The sequence below is a fragment of the Rhipicephalus microplus genome, chromosome 3, assembly GCF_043290135.1.
Source record: "Rhipicephalus microplus isolate Deutch F79 chromosome 3, USDA_Rmic, whole genome shotgun sequence".
NCBI lineage: Eukaryota > Metazoa > Arthropoda > Arachnida > Ixodida > Ixodidae > Rhipicephalus > Rhipicephalus microplus.
In genome coordinates, this window is record NC_134702.1 from 7,257,487 (window position 1) to 7,285,304 (window position 27,818).

Sequence of the window (27,818 nt, forward strand, 5' to 3'; positions counted from 1 at the left end):
CATGTCCGTAGAGAGTGTAGCTTGTTTCCTCAGACGCTGGCGGCATCTTTGACGGATCCACTTCTGCAAACAAACGCAAACAGTTTTGCCACTTACGTTTCTTTCAACGATTTTACCCGGAAATTCGCAGAGGCACTTATGCAAAAAAAAAAAGAAATACGAAAAAACAGCTCTTGCAGCATGAACTGAGGAGCAAACTTTTTGCAAGACATAGCGAGCCACCGTGCGAGAGATCCGAGTTTTCTGCCTGTTTTCAGTCGAATATATAGCGGACTACTTGGCGAGTTAACGTACCTCTTCTCACAGCGAAGCTGTTAAAGCTGGCAGCAAGACGTCCATTAATAAAAAAAGAGAGAAGTTTACAATAGCCGTGTAACGTTTAAGAAACAAGGCCGGTTGATCATAGGGGCTTAACGTCGGAACTGAATGTAGGAACAGCGCGACCTAGAAGTAGTTACTTCGTAACTACGGAAGCGAAAAAACAAGGACAGAAAACAGCACTGACTTTCAACAAAAAAGTTTTTTTTTGTTGAAAGTCAGTAACACTAACAATTATTATTGTTGTTAATAATATAATTAGCCTACTTTATCGTAACTATACAAAAATATGCCATAAGAAAACGTAACTCACCCCGATGGTGGCGGCTTTAATGTTTGACTGCCGAACCGAAGGCCATAGGATCAAATCATTGACGCGGCGGTCCCATTTCAATGAAGGCGAAATGCTAGGACTGTGTGTTTAAACTTAGGTGCAGGTTAGATAGCGCGACGTTCCCGCAGAAACGTCACGCTGCCGAGAGCGAAGCGACTTTCGTGCTGCCTGTCACCTAAACGCCAACCGTGCCGTAAGAATACCGCCAAAGGTATAAGCCGTCTGCTATAGTCCCTGTATAGATGACGCACGTGCTACAGCGCCCGACTCATCCCTGCATGCAGTTGCTGCCGGAGCGACGGAGCTCTAACCCCGGAAATATTTGAGTTATCATTGTGTTTTCCCCCCATTCTTTTTTTTTCAAAGTGCAGAGCATTTCAGGGTCGCCACTTGACGTCCATTCATGCCTCTCATGTGGCGTGATTACGCGCGCAGTAATGCGCTCAATACAGGTCATAACAAAGCTGGCAATGCTTAAAATTGGGTTAAATTGAACGAACAAGCTTTAAAATAATACAAATAAAGGAAGTAACTCAAAAGTATTGTAAATATTCAACTAAGCATCATTAAAAGCATTTCTAACTACTGCGGTTGCCGTTTCAAGAGAGGAACGAATGTGTGTGGTTGAAGGAAAGCGCCGCCACCTCGCCGAGCAAGCCACTGCCCCTCCCCCCATACGCTTCGCCGGCGCTGCGTCGCTGCATCTCGCTGCACCACGGAGCTAGTAGTAAACGACACATATATCGATTGTTGTAACAAGCAGGAAGTTCATAGCCGAAGTAAAATTTAGTGCGCATGTCGCACGCCGAGTTTCCAGATCTTCCTAACAAGGTTTTACACGTACAGGGGAAACCTTATGTATGTTTATCCCAAGGATTTACGTAATCGTCGGTTCGGTTGAAGAAGCAGTGCGAGCTCTGCGAACAGGAATCGCTGGGCCTCCGTGCAACACCTCATCAGGTTTCACTGCAGTGGAGCTTCCATACGTGTTTTTCTTTTATTTGCAGCTTGCCGCGGTGAATTATGCGCAGACTCATGCGCAAGAGCTGTACCATGAAACCCCATCTCTTTGTGCGTTGCTCACCAACCCTCTTGCGTGAGTATCTCATACGCTACGCCTTCATCGCAGTTGTGTATACTTATGGTAAAACTCACGGAACACGGTGAGAACGCCGGCGGCGTGTCCTCGGGCATTGCGGCTGTCGCACTTGTACATGCCGAAGTCCTGCGGTAGCACGGGGTCGATGCGCAGCTGCATGCGGCTAGCATAAGGGCCAGCCTCTTCCTCACGCAGGGTGTGCCGTGCCCCAGGCTGCACGGCTGTGCCGTGGTCCCCGAACAGCCACGCGTTCAAGGCTCGCGGAAACGCCTCGACCAAGCACTCCAGCACCGCGCTCGAGCCATTGGTTGCACCCACAGCCCAGTTGTGGATCTTGATAAGCGGTGGAACTGCGACAGCGAAGTAGGTTTAGCAGGGCGGGAGTGTATCGTCAGTGCAGTTCATGCAAACGGATCCATCATGGCGGCGATTAGTGCTAACACTCCCAGCTGTTGTGATATGTTCAATAACGTGGACGGGGTAATCATCGCCGGCAGAGCTGAATTCGTAGAGCATCGGACGAGTAATTCTAAGGGTGCAGGTTTGCTCCCTGCCAGCGGCAAGTTATCTTTTTGTCCACTTTTCCACAATTATGTCTCAATGAATATAAATAGCCTTTTCTAAACCGTCCTCGGCGTTATGGTGGGTTAGTTCCAATGAATACAAGTCTAACAATGAAAAAAGGAACTCATGCAATTTCTATTCTTTCCTTGAGCCTACAGAATACGACACTAGATGTCAAGCATATAATGTGTCATCATAAAAATGCTGAATCATAGAAAACAATTAGTTACGTCGAAGACACAATCGCGATGAAACCCGTGGTTATCTTTCAAACAACACTTGCATCTACCTAAGCACTGAATGTAAAGAGAGATAGAGGAGGCTCACATGTGACCTCCAGGATGACCTTTTTCATGGCGGGCGGGGGAACGCCGTTGGAGGCAATGCACACGTACGAGCCCATGTGGTCTCGCGTCGCGCGGCTCACGTTGAAGGTGTCGCCCTCCAGCGACGTGACTGCGAAGAGAGCGATACAGGCTATGTCACCATCAATTTTAGCTTGTTTTTAAGCTTCACCACAAGAAGTAGCCTCTCGACAATAAATAAATTATAAAAAAGCTAACGTCTTGCTGTCCCTATTTCATCAAACGGCTTTACGTAAACGTGCAATCGAAAGTGTATATTTAGTAGGTTGTGAATCATTTTTCAAACTTAATAAGCATCGAACCTATTCTTAGGCGAATACTGATAGACATATATGTGGGGTTTATTGTCCCAAAACCACCATATGATTATGAGATATACCATAGTGGAGGGCTCCGGATTATTTGATTGATATGTGGAGTTGAACGTGCCAAAACCACCATATGATTATGAGAGACGCCGTAGTGGAGGGCTCCGGAAATTTCGACCACCGGGGGTTCTTTTAAAGTGCACCGAAATCTGATCACACGGACCTACAGCATTTTCGCATCCATCAGAAATGCAGCCGCCGCAGCCGGGATTCGATTCCACGACCTGCGGGTCACCAGCCGAGCACCTTAGCCACTAGACCACCGTGGCGGGGCAAAAAGGCTCAGGTAATTTTTACCACCTGGGGTTCTTTAACGTGCACCGATATCTGATCACACGGACCTACAGAATTTTCGCCTCCATCGAAAATGCAGCCGTCGCAACTGGGATTCGATCCCGCCACCTGCGGGTCAGCAGCTGAGTAGCTTAACCACTAGACCACCGCAGCGGGGCTCCTAGGCAAATATGTAAATTAATTTTATTCTTGAGGATAGGTTATGTCATCAGCCACACTTAAGATTATTTTTGTAAAAGAACAACTGTTGAAATCAATAACAATAGATTCCACAACGAGAAAAAATTGTAACAGCGAGAAATCCCACCATCGCAATAGCCGTGGTAGTCCAAAAGAAGTGATCAATCTGAAAAAAGCCGAGAATACACATTTTGTCTGCAAAAAAAAAAAGACGAAACCTTAGCACAGCGTTTCAACGGACAGGCTACAACGAGATCTTAGCGATCGTAAATTTATATGGGCTTGTGCACACCATTCGCGTCCGGATTGATATTCGTCAAGCATATTCCGCTGCCTCGCTCGTAATGGTAAATGAGGAGGCGGAAAAAAAAAAGGCAGGATGACCAACTTGACGCGTGTCTGGTTTGCTATCCTACACCAATACAAGGGTATTAAGGGATAGAGAAAAAAGAAGTGGTAAGCTAAACTTCCTTCCAGCTATGCATGAACAACAGGTGCCGGATTCTCTAAGTCCAGCACTTGGCAACGTCCAATAAGGTGGTATAATACCCTCGTATAATTTCTCAATGAGGATCGACATGTGTCAGTTTTTAGAGCCCACAGTGGTTTGCGTGAGAGTCCCGCATCGAAAGCTTCTGTAATCATCTTTTCACACATCGAACTCCATCAACTTAGTTGCGAAAGCAATCCACATCCACACAGTTAGTTGCAATACCGACACATATACTCATATCAAAATGTCGAGCTACGAAACACTTTTTCCATCGTGCGAGGGCCACAGAGGTGTTATTTGACACGAATATTTTGTTTTACTTACTAAATTACTGAATGCCTGTACAACCTATGTATTCCAACTTATCACGTCTATGAAAACAACCACAACAGTTGCGTCCGGGATAGCCTGCAGGGTTTATCGATCACACTATTAACAATATACTCTACCGAGGTTTGATTCGATGCGTAACAATTTCTTCACACAAGTCACACAACTAAGCTTAATGACTGTTTTTTAACTTTGTTAGCAACTCTCAGTGAAGAGGTTCCAAAACGATTCGAGGTATTCGATTGAGTGAGAAGCACATTCAGTTTATATGCTACTCAATATTGTAGTTAAAGTCATGTAACTTGCTCGGCCGCTCTTGTCCATCTCATTCTTCTTCCTAATGCCCTCGTTTGCTCATACGTTGTGTCTAGGTGTGTCAAAACAGCAGGAAGTTTTCTCTAAGTTTTAGGGGCAAAGTTTTTTAAGGTCGAGCCATGTCCCTTCAGCCATTGTCACCGTAGTTTCATCGGAGTCCACTGGGGGTACTGCAATCTACGCGAAGCCGATACGTGAAGCCGATAATTCTCAGAGTAGTTCTATGCTGTTCGAAGACAGAACGGGAGTTATGCGGACCAAGACGTACCGAGCCAATTGTAAGGCGCAGACACGTTATGTAGTGCATGTGGAGAAAAGAAGAAAACGGCTGAACATTTGATAATGTTCTGTAAATGGCTCCACCCTGTAGTCCAAGATAATGGCACGAGATTTTTCAAAACATTATGGGTACAGTGGAAGAAAAATTGACTTTAAATGCGTAGAAATAACCAGGAGGAGGCTAACTGATTGGTGGCTACCATCGAGGCGCGAGTGAAATCCAATCCTTCAACATATAGTGACAATACTTAACTTTATGGCTATGTGGCGTGAGCCCCCACCCGATCTAAAGAGCACAGCCGGATACACACACCTATCCAACCAACGTGAGCTGGTTTGATCCGAGTCTACTGGAGGCGCGGCGTTGACCAATGGCTCACTCTCGCCCCAGCTCTGTTTTTCTCGTTGGTCATAGATCTATAATGGCGCACCAGATATGGACAGCGATATAGACAGCGATATGTACAGCCGATACTTAGCTACAAGTGCAGTTCAGTGCTGCTGAAGCTGCCGCAGTTCGGTGATGCAAGCAAGTGGACCCAGAGGCGGTGAAAGCGCGGGAAGCGGCCGGAACTGTTTGCTACCTGAGGTCGGTGGCGCCGACGCTCGGTTGAAGCGCGTTCTTGACAAGCATTTCGGCCACAGCTGCAAGCTATGCGATCACCTTTGATTTGACAGTTTTATGAAAATCACCAACATTCAAAACGAACCATCTCGGACTAACACCATTGCTTTGTAGCAGCGACAATTTGCCGGCGATGACAATCACAAGGAGTAGTTGGTTTCCTCTTCATGGTAAACAAAGTACGCACCTCGATAACATATTCCAAATATAAAACAACATTATATGTGCTGTGCACACGCGTTGTCACTCATTTCCATGTTCCAGTGGGCGATGTACGGGGGTGGTTACCCGAATAATACACCCCTGTTTCGCCCCCTTCTCATCGTTCACTTCGTTGATATGCGGTAACTATTACAATACGGTGATCGGGAGAGCGAAACGAAGTGGGTGAACGAGTTACTGGTGCGGGCAGCGCGCGCACAGTTTCAGCTTCTGTAGTGAGAGATGGTCGCAGCTTCCTCAACTACATCAATGTCCCCAGTTCATGGCCATGAGAAACGTTTCATTGGTCAGCACGAAGAACAGCCGATCAGAGCAGATGATATATCACTTAATAATCGCGACGAATACATTACTTATTAATCGCGATTGAACAAGTACGGGTCGAAACATCCCACCCTGTTACACCGTGAAATATAAAGCTCTTAGCAAACTGCTTTTTGTTAGCTTGTATCCGCATTCCTGGATGTGCGCATCAAATTTGACCGGTCATGTGTCATTGGGGTACTGCGTTATCGTGACCTACACTATTTTCATCAGCTCACAACATCTACTTAAAATTACTTCCAAATAAATAGAGCACGGTCCTAGATCTCTATGTGCTCGTTACTCTCTCAAAGCTACTGTTATTTTCACATATATTTCCTTTTTTTCACTCAATTGTGCCGAAACAACAAGTGAATTCCCGAGGTGGATCTCATTTCCTCAATTTTCCCGTTTCACACTGCTGCCTGCAACACCGAGACGCACTCTTCGAAACCGACAACGCGGCTCACAAAAGGTGCAGCATGTGTCACTCGCCCATTGTTTCGGTGGCTGACAGGGCAAACATTCCATAGCTGACAATAGTGAAACAGAAAAAGGGAGAGAAAAAAAGAATGTCTCAATTTGATAAATGATAGGCCCGTGCTGACATGCCTATCATTTATCACGATCAATTGTGGCGCCTGAAATATTGAGCATTATGCAAAACGTGAGATAGGTTTTTTTTTTGTCTATCATACAAGCTTTCACAAATGCTGCAGGCGATCTTCATGTTTGATGCCTCTGAGGCCTGTCCTTCCATATCTCCAGCCTCCTGAAGGCGAGAAATGGTTTACAACAAAATACATTGAAATTCTATTCACGGAATTTGCCGTATACCGATGTATATTGCGCACCGCACACAAAGTGAGGCAAGACAGGTTTGCGTTTATCGATGCTAGTAATGACGCCGTGCTGCAACTTTGTTTCAATATGAACAGGCATTTTAAAGAAGAGAGTTCAGAATGCTTAGTTTCGTCTTAAATGAGCATTTTCAAGCTATAGTAAATTTATGTAGTGGATCCTTTATTTGACATTTCTGCGTTTCTTTCTTTCTCTCTTTCTTTCTTCATCTGCCCCTTCAATCAATCAATCAATCAATCAATCAATCAATCAATCAATCAATCAATCAATCAATCAATCAATCAATCAATCAATCTATCTATCTATCTATCTATCTATCTATCTATCTATCTATCTATCTATCTATCTATCTATCTATCTATCTATCTATCTATCTATCTATCTATCTATCTATCTATCTATCTTTCTCTCTTTCCTTCTCTCTTTCTTTATTTCTTTCTTTCTCTCTTTGTTGCTCTCTTTATTTCTTTCTTTCTTTCGTGCCCTACGCTCAGCACATGTCGCGCACCATACTCGTTCTTCTTCTTCCTGGTGGCACTAGGGCTACCTACGACGGACACTTAATGCGCTGCTTCGTAGTTGTACTTCAGTCAATCCAAAATTAAATTTCTTTGCCGGCAACTAGGTTCCTTCACCACTCAACGAGCGCCGTAGTCATTTAAATTTTAAGTGAAGTGCCCCCCCTCTCTCTCCTCGACTCGTTGTCGTTCTTGTCCATTTCTATACTCCAGGAACAGGCCCCTTTCGGGTAGGGCACAAAAGAGCCCACTTCGTAGCGGCGGAAATGCGAGACTGTTTAAGGAGAAGAAAACACCGAATGCTTGAGAAAGGAACATGCAAGAGCCACAAAATCAAGCATAGATTCATTAAGTCAAGTTTACCCTTTTTCACTCTTTTATTTGAATGGTCAAGCTTCTATAAAACAACAGTTCGAGCTCCGGGCGGCAGCGACGCCGTGTACAATGAGACAGAGCAACAATAAAATAACCAAGAGCATGGCTGGTGGGACTCGGAACTATGGCTTCTTTTGTACAGAGGAAAACGAGGGAAGACCGGAACCACCAGTGAGCTGTTGTTCGGCAGACAGCTGTAGGAAAAACATGCGGCAACCTTGAGGCGCGATGTTTTCGACAGCTTGCTGATTGCTTTGCATAAAGTTTGCCGCCAGTAAATCAAGCCTTCGTATATTTCGGAATACATATATGTTAGGGCGGAAAAATTGGGTGGGATAAGCTGTGGAACTCACATTTATCCAAGTCGTACAATCAAACTCCGCGTCTTATCCAGCCTTTGGCTAGAGAAAAGCGATGCTCGTGATCGTTACAGGCCAAAAAAAAAAAAAAAAACCAAGAAAGTGTGTGAGCGTGCCCTTTCAAGCGCAGCACTGTGTAGCGGACTCAAGCGCACTGCCGCCTATCAAAACACAAATCTCTTAACACTGAATTGCCTAAATGTACAAAAGCTTTCGGTGATTTTCTTGTGCAAAATTGACTTTGCGCCTTTTTTTTCTCTGCGCCTATAGAAAGGTAGCTCTTGCATCACAACATGGGAGTTTACGATCTTGTCAGCCTGAAATAGACGCCAACACAGTCTATCCGGAACGTGCCCATACTAATACATTCCAACAATCATTTTTCATACGCACATCCCGAGACTGGAATGACCTACCTGCTGAAGTTGCTACCATCATGGACCAATCTCGTTTCAAGCACGCCATTGTAGTGCCCCCATAATTAATGTACCCATTCTGTTGCTGTCGCTACGATATTGTAACCCTGCTTTCTATTATTGTGCCGCACCCCTTATATAGAAGGGCCGCCATAACTTCTGTACATAGTCTGTTGCCGTTACCATGTTGTTACTCTTCTTTCAAGTGCCGTGTCATGCCCACCCCTCATGTAATGTCCCTAAGGACCTTTGAGGAATCAATAAATGAATAAATAAATAAATAAATAAATAAATAAATCGCCTGCTGACCCGCAGGTCGCGGGATCGAATCCCGGCTGCGGTGGCTGCATTTCCGATGTAGGCGGAAATGTTGTAGGTCCGTGTGCTCGGATTTGGTTGCCCGTTGAAGAACCCAGGTGGTCGAAATTTCTGGAGCCCTCCACTACGGCATCTCTCATAATCATATTGTGGTCTTGGGACGTTGAACCACACATATCTATCTATCTGAAATCGTGCGTCCTTTTGTTGTGTATTAAACCACGTGCTAGGATTAGAGTTATTGTTTCAATGCGTATTCTTCACGCATTCTGCCCAATAGCGTCTTTTTGCCCATCCTTGCATTCCTGCTATCTTTTTTTGTCAAGATTGAACGACGAACGGAAGAATTTAGCAAGTAACATTGTCAATAAATAAATTGGTATGTTTCAACGTGAAGTATGGCTGACACAGATGATAGCCATTAGCGAGCGTTCTCATGTGTTCCTACAAGTAGACCTTTGAATACTCTGGTTGTTCATTTCTCTCGCGAAATCTAAGGTTGTATTAGTACCGCGATTCAGGAACAGACGAAGAGGCATGTTTCGAAAAAAAAATTTCTTTTTGGTTGGCACGGCAACCTGTCCTAGTTTGTACGACTGCAATATCGGCGAAATAGTGTGAGAAATTGCGAAAAAAAAAAAAAAAACCACCAGGCCTATCACAGCGAACCAGCCAAGTGACAGCAAAAGCTGGAAGAGCGGTCGTTCAAAGCCTTTCTTAACCACTATTTGAGAAAGGGCTACAAACACTTTTGCAAGATATTTGTAGCGGCATAAATCATCACAATGATTGTGTAGAAGGCCGGAATTCACTATGCCATCCTTTGTCATTCTTCAGAAAAGCGTGGTACCTGCTACACACTTCATACTATGTTATAAAATTACTCAGTTTTTCGCCAATCACCCCTCCCCCCCTCAGTAGGGGGGCACAGTAGGGAGGTGAACAAGAGCAAGCTTCAGTAACGGGTTGTAGTATTATAACCCATGCGTTACGCAGTTTGTATTGAACGACGCCTGGTTGCTTCTTTGCTGTTATAAAACGCTGTATTATACTCATACTGACGCGATTCCTTTCCCGACGTCAAGCCTGTCTAAGATCAGTTTGCAACGGAGTTTGCAGCATAGGCGTGGCGCTGCGGTTGAATACTCTGCGTGTCCTCATGGTACCCGGGTTCGAATCTCTGTGCATCGAGTTTTCTATTTTAGTTTTTGTTATTTGTTCCCACATATGTTTTTTGTACATGCCAGATATGTAACCGCAACTCCTGTCTTGGCCCTTGGGCTGACAGTATGAATAAATAAAAATAAAAATAAAATAAAAAATCTCGCTTGAAAGTGGTTACGGACACCAGCAGTGGTGGCAGAGGAAAACTACGGCACACGTGACGCTTGTTGTGATCTCACAACAATGTTTTCTGTAAAAAAAAAAAAATGATCGAGCGTGGAACCATCCGCTCGCAAAGCTCATAGACATAGCAGAACTTAACAAGACACAAATAAGACACAAGACAGAGTGCCGACTTAAAATAACAGGTTATTTGTTTGTCAGCTTGGATTTATAAGCAAGAACTGTGAAATAATATAAGGCAAGACATGGCGGAAAAAGAGAAGGGGAGAACAATAAAATAAAACGTCTTTCCTCAAACACGGGTGTCATTGCGTAATCTTTTCAATGACATACCAAACACGTCTGATGTAGTGATAGTCTGCTACGTTTGTGCTAGTTATGGCTCTGAACCAGGCCCATCGGCAGGAAGCCGGAGGCACGTAGAGTTTCTCACCACCCCAAAGTTTTGATGAGGCGGAGGAGGAGGGTTGCATTACCGACAATAATCAAAATATCTGTTTTTCCTAAATATTCAAGGGCATCAGCAACTGCTCTTTCACCCTTCCGTCATTGCTGGCTACGGGCCTGGTATAAACTTCGTAAAACACCACCTAAGACCTGAAGATGTCGCACTTCCAATCACACGTTCTATGCTGCTTTGTTTTTTTGCCTATGTTAGTGAATGAATGGAGTGTACGTACGGTACCAGGCACCGAAGGGTATGGCCGCCGAGTCGTCCCTACGCCAGGTGACCGTGGGTGGCGGCTGACCAGTGGCCGGACAGCGGAGGCTGAGACGCTCGCCCTCCATGAGGAGCACTTGCTGTTGCTCGGACACGTCCACGATGGATGGAGGAACTGCGAAAAAGCGCGAGCAAGCTGTCGAGCCTGACCTCTGACGTAACACTCAAACTCGAGACCGCACTGAAGACACTGAAGAGAACGATTTTTTCGCGTTAGTAGGTAATCTTTTACGAACTTTAAATAACCAAACTTGCAGTGAGAAGATATCTGGTAAGCGGGAAAACGCGCAAACAGAAAATGCCAGCGGTGACACCGCATTGAAATTGCCGCACCAATCACCTTGATTTCATCAACCTTGGCAGCATCCACCAAGACCTACGTAGCTCGTTATCGGTAAAATTGAAATAGAAAGCCTTCTGAGAAGACCGAAGACTCAGTGTAGTTTGTTTTGCACACTAGAAAGAAAAAACGGACAGAGAAAGACGGGACAGCACCTGTGATCTGACGTACCTGTATGACGTATGAACACGCCCATTGATATGCAAGGTTTAACGTCCCAAAACCACCATATGTATACGAGAGACGCCGTATACGGCGTCTCTCGTATAGTGGAGGGCTCCAGAAATTTCTACCTACTGGGTTTCTTTAACGTGCGCCCAAATCTGAGCACACAGGTCTAAAGCATTTTCGCCTCCATCTATCCCCACGCCCTAAAGTACGAAGACTGCGAAGACCGAATTTCTAAAAGTTTTACTCAATCATTGTCACCAAAATACGAAAATACATTGAAATCTACGCACGCTGCTACGCATGGAGAATTTCAAACAATAAATTTAAAAATCAAACTTTGAACTATCGATTTTATTCTTTATTGATGCAGCTACGTTGGTGAAATCATCGTTATTGGAATTCTCAAAGCGCATTTTGTCAATCGAAACTAGTTTATTCTTTCACCTGGGTGTGCCGCTAATGTGAGTCTGCCCTGCCGCAGAAATATCCCGTATACACAGACGCCTCTGCGCGAGTTTGAAGCTCAGTACACACTGATAAGAAACTTTATTTTGACAATAATGCCTGTTTTCACATGGCACATCTGTACTCACGCATACCCTTGATGACGTCGGGCTACAGTGTCAATTCTGGTGACTTCCCGCAACAGTATTGCTTGTTGCTATTGTCTGGTGACAAGCATTTAAAATGGACGCTTGTGCGTCACCAACGGAGCCACGGAGCGGAGCAGCCGTGGAAACGTCACGATATCTTGCACGAGCATGCAGTTGAAGAGGAGCTCATGTCTTGCTGCGACACCAGAGTGCAGTAGGAACAAAAACTAGATATGAAAATAGCATGTTATTTATTAGGCTGAACTTTTGCTAACCAGTACATTTTCTACGCTACTGAAGGTTCAGCCTTTCGTTCAACACACACAAAAAAAGAAACAATTGTAAATTTTTGTATCGGGGCATCTTCGAGGTGTAACAAGTATTGATGACCATTATTACCCAGTAATTGGGCTCATATGTGGCCCTTAGACACCCTCCATACAGCCATTCTTAAAACGCGAAAGTTCAAAGGCAGCTGATGCGGAGTATACCAGCGGCCTCTTCAAGCTTAAAATGGGTCGCCAAACAAGCCTTCATTGAGATGGGTCTCAGTGTTCTTTAATAGGCTGAATTAATGGTGCGCTAAAACACGGTTATTAGCAGACTCAACTAATATCAGGTAGAACCAACAAAGTAATTCTTGTAATGCATTTCTATGCCGAGCAGAGGATAGCATGACTAATGGTACTGGCTTTTTTTTCTTCTTTTTTTTCCTGAACGGATGTGATGGGGAGGGCACAGATTTTCTTGCCTCAAACCAGCTGTTCATTATTGCAATGACAACGCAGTTGGGAATACCGCAGTGATGCGTCATTGCATGCATCTCTTTTCTCTCCCTTAGACCACGAAGCGATCCAGACTTACTCAGTAGTTTTGAAGCGTCCGTGACGTTGTGATTGCTCAGTTTCCATGTCGCTATTCCAGGTAGACCTGCGGAGTAATAAATATAAAATTTTTCTTTAGTTTTTAGCCTACAAGATTGTGCTGAATACTGTAAACAGTCGAGAGAACATTCGTGCTGGCTTTTGTTTAGATAAATACATTTTTCGGCTACGTAGAAATGACGAAACAAAAAGAAAGTGCAATGAATGTGGCATACAATTTCGAATTACTTTTTCTTCCTCCACTTACAATTCACGTGAAAGCAAATCAAGTGCACTTGGTTGACATGTAGCGATAAGTATTATAAACGATTTGAAAACTTCCTTGCTTTTAGAAAAGTAATATATTTACTGTTGTGTTCATATCGCGATAGGCTACACCTGTCGTAGTTGTCAAGTTGCGGTGATAAGTGAATGATCGCCACTGCGCATGTGTAACCTGGAGCCACTTGTATATAGGGGCGTGTGCCCTACGTTACGGAGTTCGTTGTGCTGTTGTGAGGCTGCCCTTTGGCATGCCTGAATAAAGGATTCGAAAAGCATGCCCTGGTTCTGAAGTTACAACATGTTTGGCGACGAGGATGGGATCCAGACAGCAGGAAAAACAGCAGCTGTTCGGGGTGGTGCCATGCTCGGAAAGCTTCCAGAGTTCGATCCGGACGGGGACAACTGCGATGTTTTCTTCGAGCGATTTGAGTGTTTTGCAGCTGCTAACGACATCGCAGAGGATAAGAAGTTGCAAGTGCTATTGACGTCCATCGGGGAGAAGGCATACGTCACGCTGAGGAGCCTTCTTCTGCCGAAAACGCCTACCCAGGAGACGTATGACGTGGTCATCGCAACGCTGAAAAAGCACTATACCCCAAAGTGCTCCGTGGTTACGGAAAGATACCGTTTTAACCAACGCAATCAAGAACCGCACGAAAGCATCAGCGACTTCATAGTAGGACTCAAGAAACTGGCTGCAACATGTGAGTTCGGCACATTTCTTGAGCAAGCCCTGCGAGATCGTCTCATCGCGGGATTGTGTTCCGACAGCATACGGTGCAGGCTTCTGGCGACACCTGATGCAGAATTAACCTGGGAGCGCACCTGCAGCATTGTAGCAGCCATGGAATCTGCTACTAGAGGCACTCGGGAAATGGTGGCGACCCTCGCAACAGGGACCCCCGTCTACAGCGACGTTCACTGGAACAAGGAAACGGCAGCTGGACAACGGCAAGCACCTGCTGGGGACTACGCACGGAGTTTCATGCCGAAAACCACTTCAGCTGCAGGTACACAAGAGACTAAGGGGTGTCATCGTTGCGGTGGGCGGCACTCTCCTGTAAGTTGTCCGTTCATGAACAGCCGTTGTTTTAAATGTAACAAGAAAGGCCATGTAGCCAAAATGTGTAAAACTAGGGCGCCTATTCATTGCCTGGCTAATGATGCAACGCGTGATGAGTTGTTGACACTGTGTCACACAGACCGTAGGTCGGGCACGCCTGCCATTGTGGTGCCGTTGCTGATAAACGGAAAAAAGATTTCGATGGAGCTAGATACAGGCGCAGCCGTATCGGTAATGTGTGAAACAGAATGTTTAAAACATTTTCCCGATGCAAGTTTCAGGGAAACAGATGTTAGGCTAGTCACCTACAATGGCACGCCTGTCACGGTCAAAGGTATTATGGATGTTGATGTAGAGTACCAGAGCCAACACGTTCGCTTGCCACTAGTGATTGCTAAGGATAGCACAGGGGCTAGAATGCCAACATTATTAGGGCGGGAGTGGCTAACGAAAATAAAACTCGACTGGCTGAATGTGGTACGGGTGCAGAACGTACGGGAAGAAGCACAGATAACTGATAAGTACCGCGAGGTATTTCAACCAGGATACGGGGCCATTAAAGGGTTTCACGCTAGTATTGTGCTTAAGAAAGGCGCTACTCCTGTTTTTTGTAAAGCGAGACCAGTGCCATACGCGTTACGCGAGCAGGTAGAACAAGAGCTGCTTAATATGGAGAAGGCAGGCATTGTGTACCGCGTGAGGCACAGTGCTTGGGCCACCCCACTGGTGGTTGTGCCGAAAAAGAATAATGGCATTCGACTGTGCGGGGATTACCGGGTCACCGTCAATCCTTTCGTGGTAGTTGACCATTACCCTCTACCGCTGCCTGAAGATATATTCACCACGTTGCAAGGTGGAGCTGTGTTTTCAGTTCTTGACCTGAGTAAGGCGTATCTGCAACTGGAATTAGATGAGCACGCTCAGGAACTGCTCACCATTAACACGCATATGGGCCTTTTCCGGTACAGGCGCCTACCCTATGGTGTAGCCTGTGCACCAGCCGCATTTCAGGCGGTAATGGACCAAGTCCTGAGGGGCTTGCAAGGCACGGCTTGCTATCTTGACGATGTCATCATAGCGGGAGGTAGCTACGAGCAGTGTCGTGAAAGAGTGGAACAAGTACTCATGCGCCTACGCGAATACGGTATCAAGGTCAACGCGGAAAAGTGCAGCTTGTTTAAAAAAAGAGTAACCTACTTGGGGCACGAAGTTGATGGCAATGGGTTGCACCCTACCAGTGACAAAGTAAGGGCGATAAAGAATGCACCCAAGCCAGACAATGTCACGCAACTAAAGGCATTTTTGGGACTGGTCAATTTTTACGCAAAATTTTTACCAAATGTAGCTACAGTCCTGGAGCCTCTTCATGGCTTGCTGCGCAAGGAAACCAAGTGGCACTGGTCCCGACTATGTGACGACGCGTTCAACAAATGTAAAACGTTGTTGACGGATGAAAGTGTGTTGGAAATATATGATGTGGCAAAAGAAATTCAGCTCACGTGTGACGCTTCAGAGTATGGCCTAGGAGCCGTACTATCGCATGTCGTGAACGGCCAAGAGAAGCCTATCGCTTTCGCCTCAAGATCGCTGTCAGTGTCCGAGCGGAACTACGGACAAATAGAGAAAGAGGCACTGAGCATAGTATTTGGAGTAAGAAAATTCCACAAGTATCTATATGGCAGGGCATTCAACGTTTTAACGGATCACCAACCACTGACGGCTCTTTTCGACCCACACCGACATTGCGGTGCCGTGGCAATTGCCAGGGTACACAGATGGCTGACATTTCTAGCAGACTATCGGTACAAAATTACGCATAAGCCGGGCTCCGCCATATCGCATGCTGATGCTTTGTCACGGCTACCGTTGTCGGAGGGGGGGCATGACGAGGACACAATTTGCTACTTTTCCACGTTGTCAGATTTGCCGCTGACCGCGAAAGACATTGAGCGTGCAACAGGGTGTGACAGTTTGCTGCGAGTGGTGCGAAATAGGATATGGCAAGGTTGGCCAAAGACTGTCAGTGCGGAACTGCAACCGTTTTGGGTTCGCCGATTTGAGCTCACGGTGGACGAGGGCTGTATTGTGTGGAATAACAGGGTTGTTGTTCCTGAAAGCTTGAAGACTGTAGTACTAGCACTCTTGCACGAACAGCATCTCGGGATCTCAAAAATGAAGGCTGTTGCACGGTCAATGGTCTGGTGGCCGGGTATCGACGATGCCCTTGAACAGGCGGTGCGCAAATGTAGTATCTGTCAGGCAGTACTTCCTGCAGCGCAGCCAGTTCCTTTGTTTCCATGGAAAGTTTGTGAACACCCGTGGCAACGAGTCCACTTGGATTTTGCGGAAAAAGAATCGCAAATCTTTCTTATTGCAGTAGATGCTTTTTCCAAATGGATAGAGGTTAAGTGTATGCAGTCGACCACGGCTGCGAAAACAGTCGAGGCTGTGCGTTCCTGGTTTGCGTCGCACGGGTTACCTGTGGAAGTGGTTACTGATAACGGGCCTCAGTTCCGCGCAGCGGAATTTCTAACTTTCCTGAAAGCGAATGGCGTGAAACATACGCTCACCCCACCGTATCATCCGCAATCTAATGGAGCGGCCGAGCGAGCGGTGCAAACAACTAAGAAGGCTCTCCTGAAGCAGTTAATGGATGACGAAAGGACAGGTACAAACAGGTCACTACAACATCGCCTAGATAATTTCTTGTTCTCGTACCGCGCAACCCCGCACACTTTCACTGGGAAATCACCAGCAGAATTGTTTCTGCGACGGAAACTGAGGACCCGCTTATCATTGCTACGACCAGATGTGAACGGTGTGTTGACTGACCAAGCAGAGGAAGTGAAAACATCCGCTGACAAGCGGCGCGCAGTGTTTCGTTCTTTTGCGATGAATGAGTGCGTACTGGTACGATCAGTGCGTGGAGAGACTGTGAAGTGGTTACCGGGTAGAGTGTTGCAGGTAAAATCAATATGCACATACTTAGTGTTGGTGGGAAATCGTGTGCGATATGTGCATGCCGATCATTTGCGCCACTCCTGTCTGGAACGGGAGAAAGAGCCAGCTGTGGACGACGAGTTCGAGCTGCCGCATGTGCCCGAAGAACGGGACCCTACTACTTCGACGACGACGCTGCCACCGATTACCCAACACCAGTCGAGCACGGAGCGTATGCCGCAGCCGGACATGACTACGCTCCGGAGAAGCACCCGACAACGCCGGGCGCCTGATCGCTGGGGCTATAGTAGCCGTACTTAAAGTTGTCAGAAAGGGAGTGTTGTGTTCATATCGCGATAGGCTACACCTGTCGTAGTTGTCAAGTTGCGGTGATAAGTGAATGATCGCCACTGCGCATGTGTAACCTGGAGCCACTTGTATATAGGGGCGTGTGCCCTACGTTACGGAGTTCGTTGTGCTGTTGTGAGGCTGCCCTTTGGCATGCCTGAATAAAGGATTCGAAAAGCATGCCCTGGTTCTGAAGTTACAACAGGGTTGTACGTTCCAAAAGCACGATACGATTTAGGAAGGGCGCTGTAGTAAAGAGCTCCAGTGAGTTCGACCATCTTGTGATCATTAACATGCAGATAAACATAAGTACGCGGGCGTCTAGTATTTCACCTCCATCGAAATGCCGCCGCCGCAGCTGCGATTCAACCCCCCGACCTCGGGGTCAGCAATGGAGCGCCGTAACATCCACTAGACGACCGTGGCCGGCCTTATTCAGTACCAAAGAATCATCAAAGTAATTGCGCCTAAAACATTATTTTTTCGCCGTGAAAGTGGTAATCCGAGTAATTGCGGTGTAGTGCGCAAAACAAAAGGAAGAAATGACGCAGGCAGAAAACACACCGTAATTGTTTGCTAACTTATCCTTGCGTAATGCAAAGGATGTGATTGTGACTAATGATTCATGCAGGCGGCCTACGCGACGCCAGGATTATGCGAGGGACCGTGTAATAAACGGCTCCGTGCATGGTTATCTGATTTATATGTTGAGCAACTAAGAACGCACAGAACAACGGAGTCATTATTGTTTGTTCTCTCTTCATTCCCTATTCCCCGACACCAGTGTAGGTTAGCATACCGGATACTAGAATCTGGTTAACTTCCCTGCCCTTCCTTTTTTCTCGTTTCTCGTTTGTCCTTCAATCTATGGCACGTATCTACACAGGGGCATTGGCCAAGAACACAAAGTTGAAAGTTTAAAGTCGTATTAAAAAGACAATTTTAAAAATAACAAAATGAAATGGCAATTATACGTAACGCAATCAATTCAGACTACAAGTATGGTGCTACTGAGCTTGTATTCCAGACTGCCGTAATAACCTGATCTGAACAATTTCGAGGAATGAGTTAGTTTACCGTAATTTATGATGAATATTTTTATATACAAGATTAAAATGGTAGTCGTTTAATAGTTTAATGAAATTACTCATGTCACTCAAGATATCCTTGTCGCATGTATTCTAGGCCTGAGGCACTGAAGCTTAAAACAAGTTCTTCTGTTGAGGTTTTTTCTATTTTTGAGTCATTTTTCGAGTCATTCTTTGTTTTCGGTTATCTCGCGTTCCACCTCGACGGGGGCAATTCGGCCTACAAACATCAAAATGAGATATAAGGCCCACAGTAGCGTAATTCGACTGGCAGCTCGGACGCCCCCAAACATCAAGCAGCTGTCATTTATTCATGAAGGGGCTGTAGTAAGGAAAAGCGCCAGTGAAGGGCGGGACAGCGACGTGGCTTGCCTGATGCCTGCGACAAGGGAAAGACGTTTATTTGACAGTATACATGAGGGAAAACGCGCGTAATGTAAAACAAACAAAGGTTAGAGAAAGCGTGAGTAAAAAGAGTCAAAACGTGAAGGAGGCAAGACGGGCGATGTGCTAATAATAATAATAATAATAATAATAATAATAATAATAATAATAATAATAATAATAATAATAATAATAATAATAATAATGTAGTGAATAAGAAAGACGTTGATACCATCAGGTCAGCTATCATCAGCACAAGAAGAAGGCACGAGATCGGCGATCAAGCACCGTCATCTGGGTTCGCCTGCGTTCCTTTAGAGCTACCACCCGCTTGCTCAGTCCTTCAATAAACCCCCTTTACATTTGGTGGATCGTGCTGGGTAACTGCATCACCTACACCCTGGAACTCCGATCCCGCACGCTGCCGTCGACCATGCAAGTTGACGCTGCCCAACAGACAGCACCTCTCGCGGCTCCTACTTGCCCCGGCCCGGTTCACCAGCGAGACCCCCCGATCTTTTCGGGCGCCGAAGACCAGGACGTCGAGGACTGGCTGTCGTCCTACGAAAAAGTCAGTGGACCAAACAGGTGGGATGACGCTGCTAAATTGAGCACCGTCAACTTTTACTTGGCTAATGTGGCGAAACTGTGGTATACAAACCACGAATCCGAGTTTGAGAACTGGGCCACTTTCAAGCAGGCAATATCCTCGGTTTTCGGTCGCCCTGCCGTGCGGAAGTTGCGCGCCGAACAACGCCTGCGCTCACGGGCACAAGAACCTGGCGAAACGTTTACCGCCTACATCGAAGATATACTCGATCTCTGCAAGCGCGTCGATGCCGCAATGAGCGAAAGTGCCAAGATCCAGCACATTATGAAAGGTGTTGATGACGACGTCTTTCAAATGCTCCTGGCGAAGTCTCCTGGCACGGTGTCTGAAGTGGTAACTCTGTGCCAGAACTACGACGAATTGCGACGGCAACGAGCTCTCACCCGTCGTCCATTTCAGCCTAACCAACCACTCGCTGCACTGGACGTCGTACCTGACCACTCCCGCCTTCTAGCACAAATGAAAGACTTTGTGCGTGAGGAGGTCGCACGTCAGCTTTCCCTCCTGCCGTTTTGTCAGCGCCAAGAGCTCCCGCAGCAGCAGCAAGAGCAACCACCGACACCGTTAGCTCCCATGCTCCGACGTGCACTTCAGGACCAGATTGCCGAGGCTATGCCAGTGCCCTTTCAGCAGCAAGTCGTCGCCGCGCCTCTTACTTATGCTGACGCAGTAAAGAGGCAGCAGCCACACCAGCCCTCGCCGTTCAATGGACTGCCGCATGTCACCGCTCCTACTCAGTCTTCCGTCGCATGGGCTCCTCCCCTCGCTACCACAGCCTCGACTCAGCCGTATGCCGCGTGGGCGGCGCCCCTTGCTACAAATGCCTGGCGAACGCGCGATAACCGGCCGATTTGTTTTGCGTGCGGCGGACCTGGCCATATCTCCCGATACTGCCGTCGTCGCGTGCCCGCCTACACAGACGTCCGACCACGAAGCAATTACATGGACCGACCACCTTTTGGTTATGAAAGTTCGGATCGTCAGTCAAACACGTCTTCCCGTGACTATCCGGCAACTTCGTCTCGTCGCTCACCTTCACCCAATCGACGCTCCTTGTCACCCATGCGTCCACGACCAGCCCCTCAAAATGAGGGAAACTAGCCGTCGCAGTTCAAGGGGCAAGAACTGCGCTATCGAAATGTTCAAGTCCTCGCACCTTGCCGTCAAATATCGTCGAAGTTTTTGTAGACGGCGCCCATGCATACGCTCTTGTGGATACCGGTGCCGCTGTGTCTGTTATAGACGCCAAACTTTGCCGCAAGCTCCGAAAGGTGACCACGCCGCTTGATATGTTCTTACGTGCAGCAAATGGAGAACCTGTTCGACCTATAGCCGCCTGCACTGCCCGACTCAAAATTGCGGAGGACCACTACATTGTTGAGTTTATCGTCCTTTCCTCGTGCTCTCATGACGTCATCCTTGGCTGGGATTGCCTATCCCGTAATCGTGCCGTTATAGATTGTGCCCGTTCCGAACTTGAACTGCTTCCGTTCTTCGAGCAGCCCTACGACCACACTAATCAAGCCGCGCACAAGCTAGTTGTCCAAGAAGACACTGACATTCCACCGACAACAGCTGTTTTGCTCCCTGTGGTCTCCGACGGCATGCGTGATGAAGTAGCATTTTTCGAGCCATCACGCCTCTTTCTAAGTCGGAAACCACTTCTGCTCCCTTATTCAGCCCTCTCAATTTCTGATGGAGCCAGTGCTCTCTGCCTTACCAATCCCTTTCCGCATACCATCAAACTGTTTAAAGGCGAGTCTCTTGGATGCGTACAGCCCATTGATAACGGACAAATTTTTACAGTGCCGCAAGAATCATCCCAAAGTGACCTCGCCACCGTCAGTGCTCTTAACCACTCTCAACTACAGGCTTCAAAAGTGTTCGATTCGGCGATCGCAGACGGACTGTCACCATCTGAACGATCTGAACTCCTCCAACTGCTGTACCAGTACCGCGAATCTTTCGATGTTGTTCAACCTTCACTTGGCCGCACTTCTACCACTCTACATTACATCGATACCGGCTCCCATGCGCCACTACGACAGCGACCATATCGTGTTTCTGTGACGGAACGCCAAGTTATTACCGAACAGGTGAACGATATGCTGCAACGTGGCGTCATTCAACCTTCACAAAGTCCATGGGCATCACCTGTAGTGCTCGTTAAAAAAAAGGATGGTTCCGTTCGCTTCTGCGTGGATTACCGGCGCCTAAATAAGATCACTCGAAAAGACGTGTATCCTTTACCCAGGATTGACGATGCCCTTGATACTTTACAAGGTGCCGAGTTTTTTTCATCATTAGATTTGCGCTCAGGGTACTGGCAGGTCCCCCTTGCCGATGCCGATCGACCAAAAACAGCCTTCGTGACACCGGACGGTCTGTATGAGTTTAATGTCATGCCCTTCGGCCTCTGCAATGCGCCTGCCACCTTCGAGCGCATGATGGACTCGGTTCTTCGGGGTTTGAAATGGCAAATCTGTCTCTGCTACCTCGACGATATAGTCGTCTTTGCGCCAGACTTTGGAACACATCTCGAGCGCCTCAAACACGTCCTCACGTGCCTGAAGAATGCTCAGCTCCAACTCAACCTCAAGAAGTGTCACTTCGCTGCTCGCCAACTTACGATTCTCGGGCACGTCGTATCAAAGGACGGTATACTTCCAGACCCGGCTAAGTTACGTGCTGTCGCCGACTTCCCCAAACCAACGACTATGAAGCAGTTACGGAGCTTCGTGGGGTTATGCTCCTACTTTCGCCGGTTCGTGCGCAACTTCGCCTCTATCATTGCGCCTTTGACCGAACTTATAGGCAGCACCACTGATATTTCGGCATGGTCTTCTGAGTGTGACCAAGCCTTCTGTACCCTTCGTCGTCTCCTCACTTCGCCACCAATACTGCGTCACTACGATCCTACGGCAGCAACTGAGGTCCACACCGACGCCAGTGGTGTCGGCCTCGGTGCGGTTCTCGCGCAACGCAAGCCTGGATTCGCCGAGTATGTCGTCGCCTACGCCAGCAGAACTCTTACCAAGGCTGAATCAAACTACAGCGTCACCGAGAAGGAATGCTTGGCGATCGTTTGGGCGCTTGTCAAGTTCCGCCCATACCTTTATGGCCGTGCTTTTGATGTAGTAACGGACCACCACGCATTATGCTGGTTATCGTCGCTTAAGGACCCATCAGGTCGTCTTGCCCGTTGGGCTCTTCGGCTTCAAGAATATGACATTCGCGTGGTATATCGTTCCGGCCACAAGCATGCCGATGCTGATGCACTGTCACGATCTCCCCTATCCCCGGACATCGCATCTATTTCCTCGGACAACACGTTGTCAGCGCTTGACGAGGACACCATCTCTTCTGCACAACGTAATAACCCATGGATCGCTTCGCTTCTTGACGCGTTATCTGAGGCACCGACACTTCCAACCACTCGAACCCTGCGCCGCCAGGCTCCGCACTTCAGTATTCGGGATGGCCTCTTGTACCGGCGCAACTATTCAGCAGATGGTAGGAAATGGCTACTAGTCATTCCCCGAACGCTGCGCTCTACCATCTGCGCGTCGTTTCATTCCGACCCGCAATGTGCTCACGCCGGTGTTTTCAAGACCTACGAGCGCCTACGAAAAAGGTATTACTGGCGCGGAATGTTTACCTTCGTCCGCCAGTTCATTCGCGGCTGCCACGAATGTCAGCGGCGGAAAAGCCCGCCACATCCTGCAACAGGTTCATTGCAGCCACTTCCATGCCCAGACCGCCCATTCGACCGTGTAGGAATTGACCTCTACGGACCACTACCATTAACAACGGCAGGCAACCGATGGGCTATCGTGGCAGTGGATCATCTAACACGGTACGCTGAAACTGCTGCTCTCCCCACAGCTACAGCACAAGACGTCGCAACTTTCATACTCAATCGTTTTGTGCTTCGTCATGGTCCTCCTCGAGAACTTCTCAGTGACCGAGGGCGCGTTTTCCTCTCCGATGTAATACAAGCACTTCTTCAACAGTGCCATATGGTTCACCGGAAGAGTACAGCCTACCACCCACAGACGAACGGCTTGACTGAGCGGTTTAATCGTACTCTGGGGGACATGCTCGCTACGCATGTCGCTTCTGATCAAACAAACTGGGACCTCGTTCTCCCATTTGTGACATACGCGTATAACACCGCTACGCAAGTCACTACAGGGTTTTCCCCATTTTTTCTCCTGTACGGTCGCGAACCATCACTCACCATCGACACTTTACTCCCATACTCGCCAGATCCCTCCGATTACAAGCCTGTCTCGGAAGCCGCTCGTTACGCAGAAGAGTGCCGCAAGCTAGCCAAGCGCCTTACTACATCCGACCAACAGCGCCAGAAGGAGATCCGCGACGACGACCATCGTTCTGCACCGACGTTCGTTCCTGGAGCACTTGTATGGCTTCATGTACCGCCCTGCGCCCCTGGTGTATCACCCAAGCTACTCTCCAATTATCATGGTCCCTACCGCGTGGTCGAGCGTACTTCACCCGTGAACTACGCCATTGAACCCCTCACGCCACCGAGCGACCGTCGTCGGCGTGGACGTGATATCGTTCACGTAAACCGTCTGAAGCCGTACTTTGACCCGCTTGTCCCCACGTGTTAGATCGCCAGGATGGCTTCAACTTTTTCGCCGGGGGTAATTGTAGTGAATAAGAAAGACGTTGATACCATCAGGTCAGCTATCATCAGCACAAGAAGAAGGCACGAGATCGGCGATCAAGCACCGTCATCTGGGTTCGCCTGCGTTCCTTTAGAGCTACCACCCGCTTGCTCAGTTCTTCAATAAACCCCCTTTACAATAATAATAATAATAATAATAATAATAATAATAATAATAATAATAATAATAATAATAATAATAATAATAATGCATACATGACCGAGCCAGTAAAGTTCCATAAATATTTGCACTGGGCCTTTTCCACTGCCCCGCATGATGACGCTACAAACGCCAACGCTCAGAAAAGAAGAAGTAAGTACTTATTCATATCACCAATTCGTCTTGGCGTAGTTCAGGTGTCTCAGTAAAAATAACACAAACTCTATGGGGGGGGGGGGGGGTCTTCGCTACCGACGACATCCATTTGTACTGGCATTCGAATTTGGAAGGAGGCCCGCGAAGGGCTGAGGTAAAGAAAACAGAAGAAACTAGAAGCAAGCCGAGGATTTTCCTTAAAGGAGTCCCGACATCAAAGCGGCCGAGAACAGGCTCTCGGAGCTAGACAACAACGGCTACTTCCAGCTGTATACAAAGGACAGACGTGCAGCGCTGCTCCGGGGAAGAAATATTGGGAATACACAAAACACGCGGGTGCTGAAAAGCCTCCAGCAGTTGGGTGAGAGAAAGAGATAGAAGGTCCTCAGAAGAACGGGCTTTGCGGTAAAGCCCGGCGAAAAAATTGGTGTTTCACTACGCAGAAGCCGCCTGTATATTTCAGTAAAAAAAAGGAAGAAAAAGAACACCTCGGTTGGGAGTCGTGTGAGGAATTCTTCGGGCTGAAACCGACAGAGTAACGCCGCTTTTTCAGCGAGCGCAGCTACGTAACGCTGGTGGCATGAGCGCTAATCCACTCCAACTTATTGTTGTTATAGACGGGATCAGCAAAGGTGGGATTGAATCACCTGTCTGTGGTGCGCTTGCTCGATCCGTATAGCTGCTTCGCCGGCACAGCGACACTCGGGCCAACTCTCTCGCGGTTGGCTTATAGCCCGCCGAACACCGCGCGCATCTTCCATAGCGACGCACTATTCGAACCGCGTATACTCTTGTAGTTTGCTCTCTCTATTGCCGTAGTTGGAGTGGCTTTGTCTGCTCTGCGATCCCTTCTAGCGCAGCAGAGTTTCGAGGGAGAGAGAATGAGCTCCCTGCGCAGTTCGTGTTACCGCTCATTTGCAGAACCACGGCAGGACATCAGCCGTGGCGGAACCAACTACCGAAAGGGAAAACTGCGCGCGCTTCGCATTCTAGGTTCGCAAAAGTGGTTCCGTATCGAGCTGGAGAAAGAGGAATACTCTGAGTGCCCGAGAAATCGCAAAGGCGTTGTTTGGAGGGGAACAATGGTCATCGGTGAATAAGTGTCGTGACCTTAATATATCTTTCGGCTCTCATAAAGGGCAAGCCACGGCAATTTGATCTTTCCGTCTTTGACCATGGTGCGACAGCCAACACGCGAGGTGGTGCTTTTTGCTGAAGGAGCCTGATTTCTTTCATTGCACGGGAAATGCAGAGTGCACGTGGCGGCGCTGTACTATGAGTTACCCATCGGCCGTGCATGGACTTTTTAGTCTGAAAGCTGTACATCGCTAGGTGGAGCGAAAAACCGTTCGCCACGAGACACGGTAAACGTTTTCATTGGCTGCTCCATCAGTTACGCCGTTGTATACGTTGCACCGAAGTGCACCTGCGCCATTGGGATGACCTCCCCGAGCCCGAGCGCAAGAGTTTCTACGTAGCGGTTTTGAAAGATAGAAAAAAACGAAGAAAAAAATAGCAGTACCACCTCTCAGTGAAGATGATCTCAACAGCACTGCGAGAATGGGGAGTAGGAGGGAAAGGAATGTTAGAGGGTAGAAAAATAGAGATGATGGGATAGAAGATAATTCAGCCCCGCCCTGGCCACACACGCACACGATGTCACTCATCTCATGAAAGCTGCCAAGCAGGTTGGCAGGAAAAAGAGAAATGTCTGAAATAGGAAACAAAAATCACGTGACGGGCTCACAAGCGCGTGAAGAGTTCGGCGTCGCGGGACGGTTCAACTTCCTCATGGTTTGCATGGACCGTATAAACGCCCCCTTTATACCTTTGAATGCCAGTGCAAACGCGCGCTTATCAACGGGAGCCGTCGGTCACCTTAGTTCAGGGAGTAGTCGTGATGCGACGCCACATGGTGGATAGCGCTGCTTACGTCCCACATGCGTCCAAGCACTTTCCCCCGGAAATGCGATAGAGCTTTTTGGGTAATAAAGTTTTACCACCATAACCTTTTCTACAAGCACGCAAGCTATTTGTAAAAGTTCATTACTTTTCAGCATGAAATAAAAGGCGATTTTTGTCTAGCTAAAGCTGCGTTTTCTTGTTGCAAGAAAGATAGAGAAACATAATGCATATGTGCATACAAATTACGATGTTATAATTAACTTAGGTGCTCAAATGAAATTTCTAGTGAAGTCGTATAAGCAAGGGAAACTCTCCGAACCACATGAACGGTTTTTTTCCCTAAACACAGCAAGAAACCACAAGAACGTTAAAAAACATACACGCAATAAACATCTACAAATATGGCAATTTTCATTTATTTTCCACCCAAATTATTACTCCCCCTCGCCTTCCCCTAAAAAAAGCGCCAACCATATTGTTAGGAGTTACCAGTTTGAGAAACAAGTCTTAAGCAATGAGAAGGTTCACACATTTGACAGTTTCGTCTTTGTGAAGAAAATTTTTGTATGAAAAACAGCTGAGAGATGGTCTTTTTCCTTTCTTTTCTTTTTTTACGACAAACAGCATCTCTCTTAACGGTAACGCTGATCGTAAGTAGCAAAGTACGCTGCGTACAAATACAGGGGAATGTGCGCCGACGTTCTTGCTTTAATATGTTAACAACTACAAATTATTCAGACAGATCCAGGCATCAGCAAATGTAGTGAACAACGAAATGGTTTTAATGCAAATAGGCCTCTACGTAAAGGAGTGGAAAAATTTTGTCGCACCAGTTCATCGTCATCATCTTCAGCCTAACTACGCCCGCAGCAGGGCAAAGGCATCTCCCATGTTCCGCCAAACATCCAAGTCCTGTGCTTTCTGCTGCCATGCTATATCTGCAAGGCTCTTAATTTCATCTGCCCACCTAACTTTCTGTATCCCTCTCACGCATTTGTCTTCGCTTGGAAATAAGCCAGTGACCCTCAATGACCAGCGGGTATGCTGCCTTACGCTCTACGTGCCCGGCCCATGACCATTTTTCCTTCCTGATTTCAACTATGATATTCTCAATCCCCATTTGTTCTTTGGTCTACTCTCTTTTCCTGCCTCTAAAGGTTAAACCTATCATTTTCCTTTATATCACTCGCTGCGCCGTTTTCCATTTAAGCTGAA

At 47.2% G+C, this 27,818-nt stretch overlaps 1 protein-coding gene across 1 annotated transcript in view; it reads right to left on the bottom strand.

Annotated features, from left to right (window-relative positions):
* Positions 1-27,818, bottom strand: part of LOC119164009 (uncharacterized) — a 160,270-nt gene that overhangs the window by 5,950 nt on the left and 126,502 nt on the right. The window contains exons 7-11 of the mRNA XM_037416107.2: positions 12,973-13,038; positions 10,964-11,119; positions 2,643-2,771; positions 1,808-2,101; positions 1-63 (exon numbers count right to left, since the gene is read on the bottom strand). Coding sequence (XP_037272004.2) covers positions 1-63; positions 1,808-2,101; positions 2,643-2,771; positions 10,964-11,119; positions 12,973-13,038 — 708 coding nt within the window. The remainder of the gene's footprint in view (positions 64-1,807; positions 2,102-2,642; positions 2,772-10,963; positions 11,120-12,972; positions 13,039-27,818) is intronic.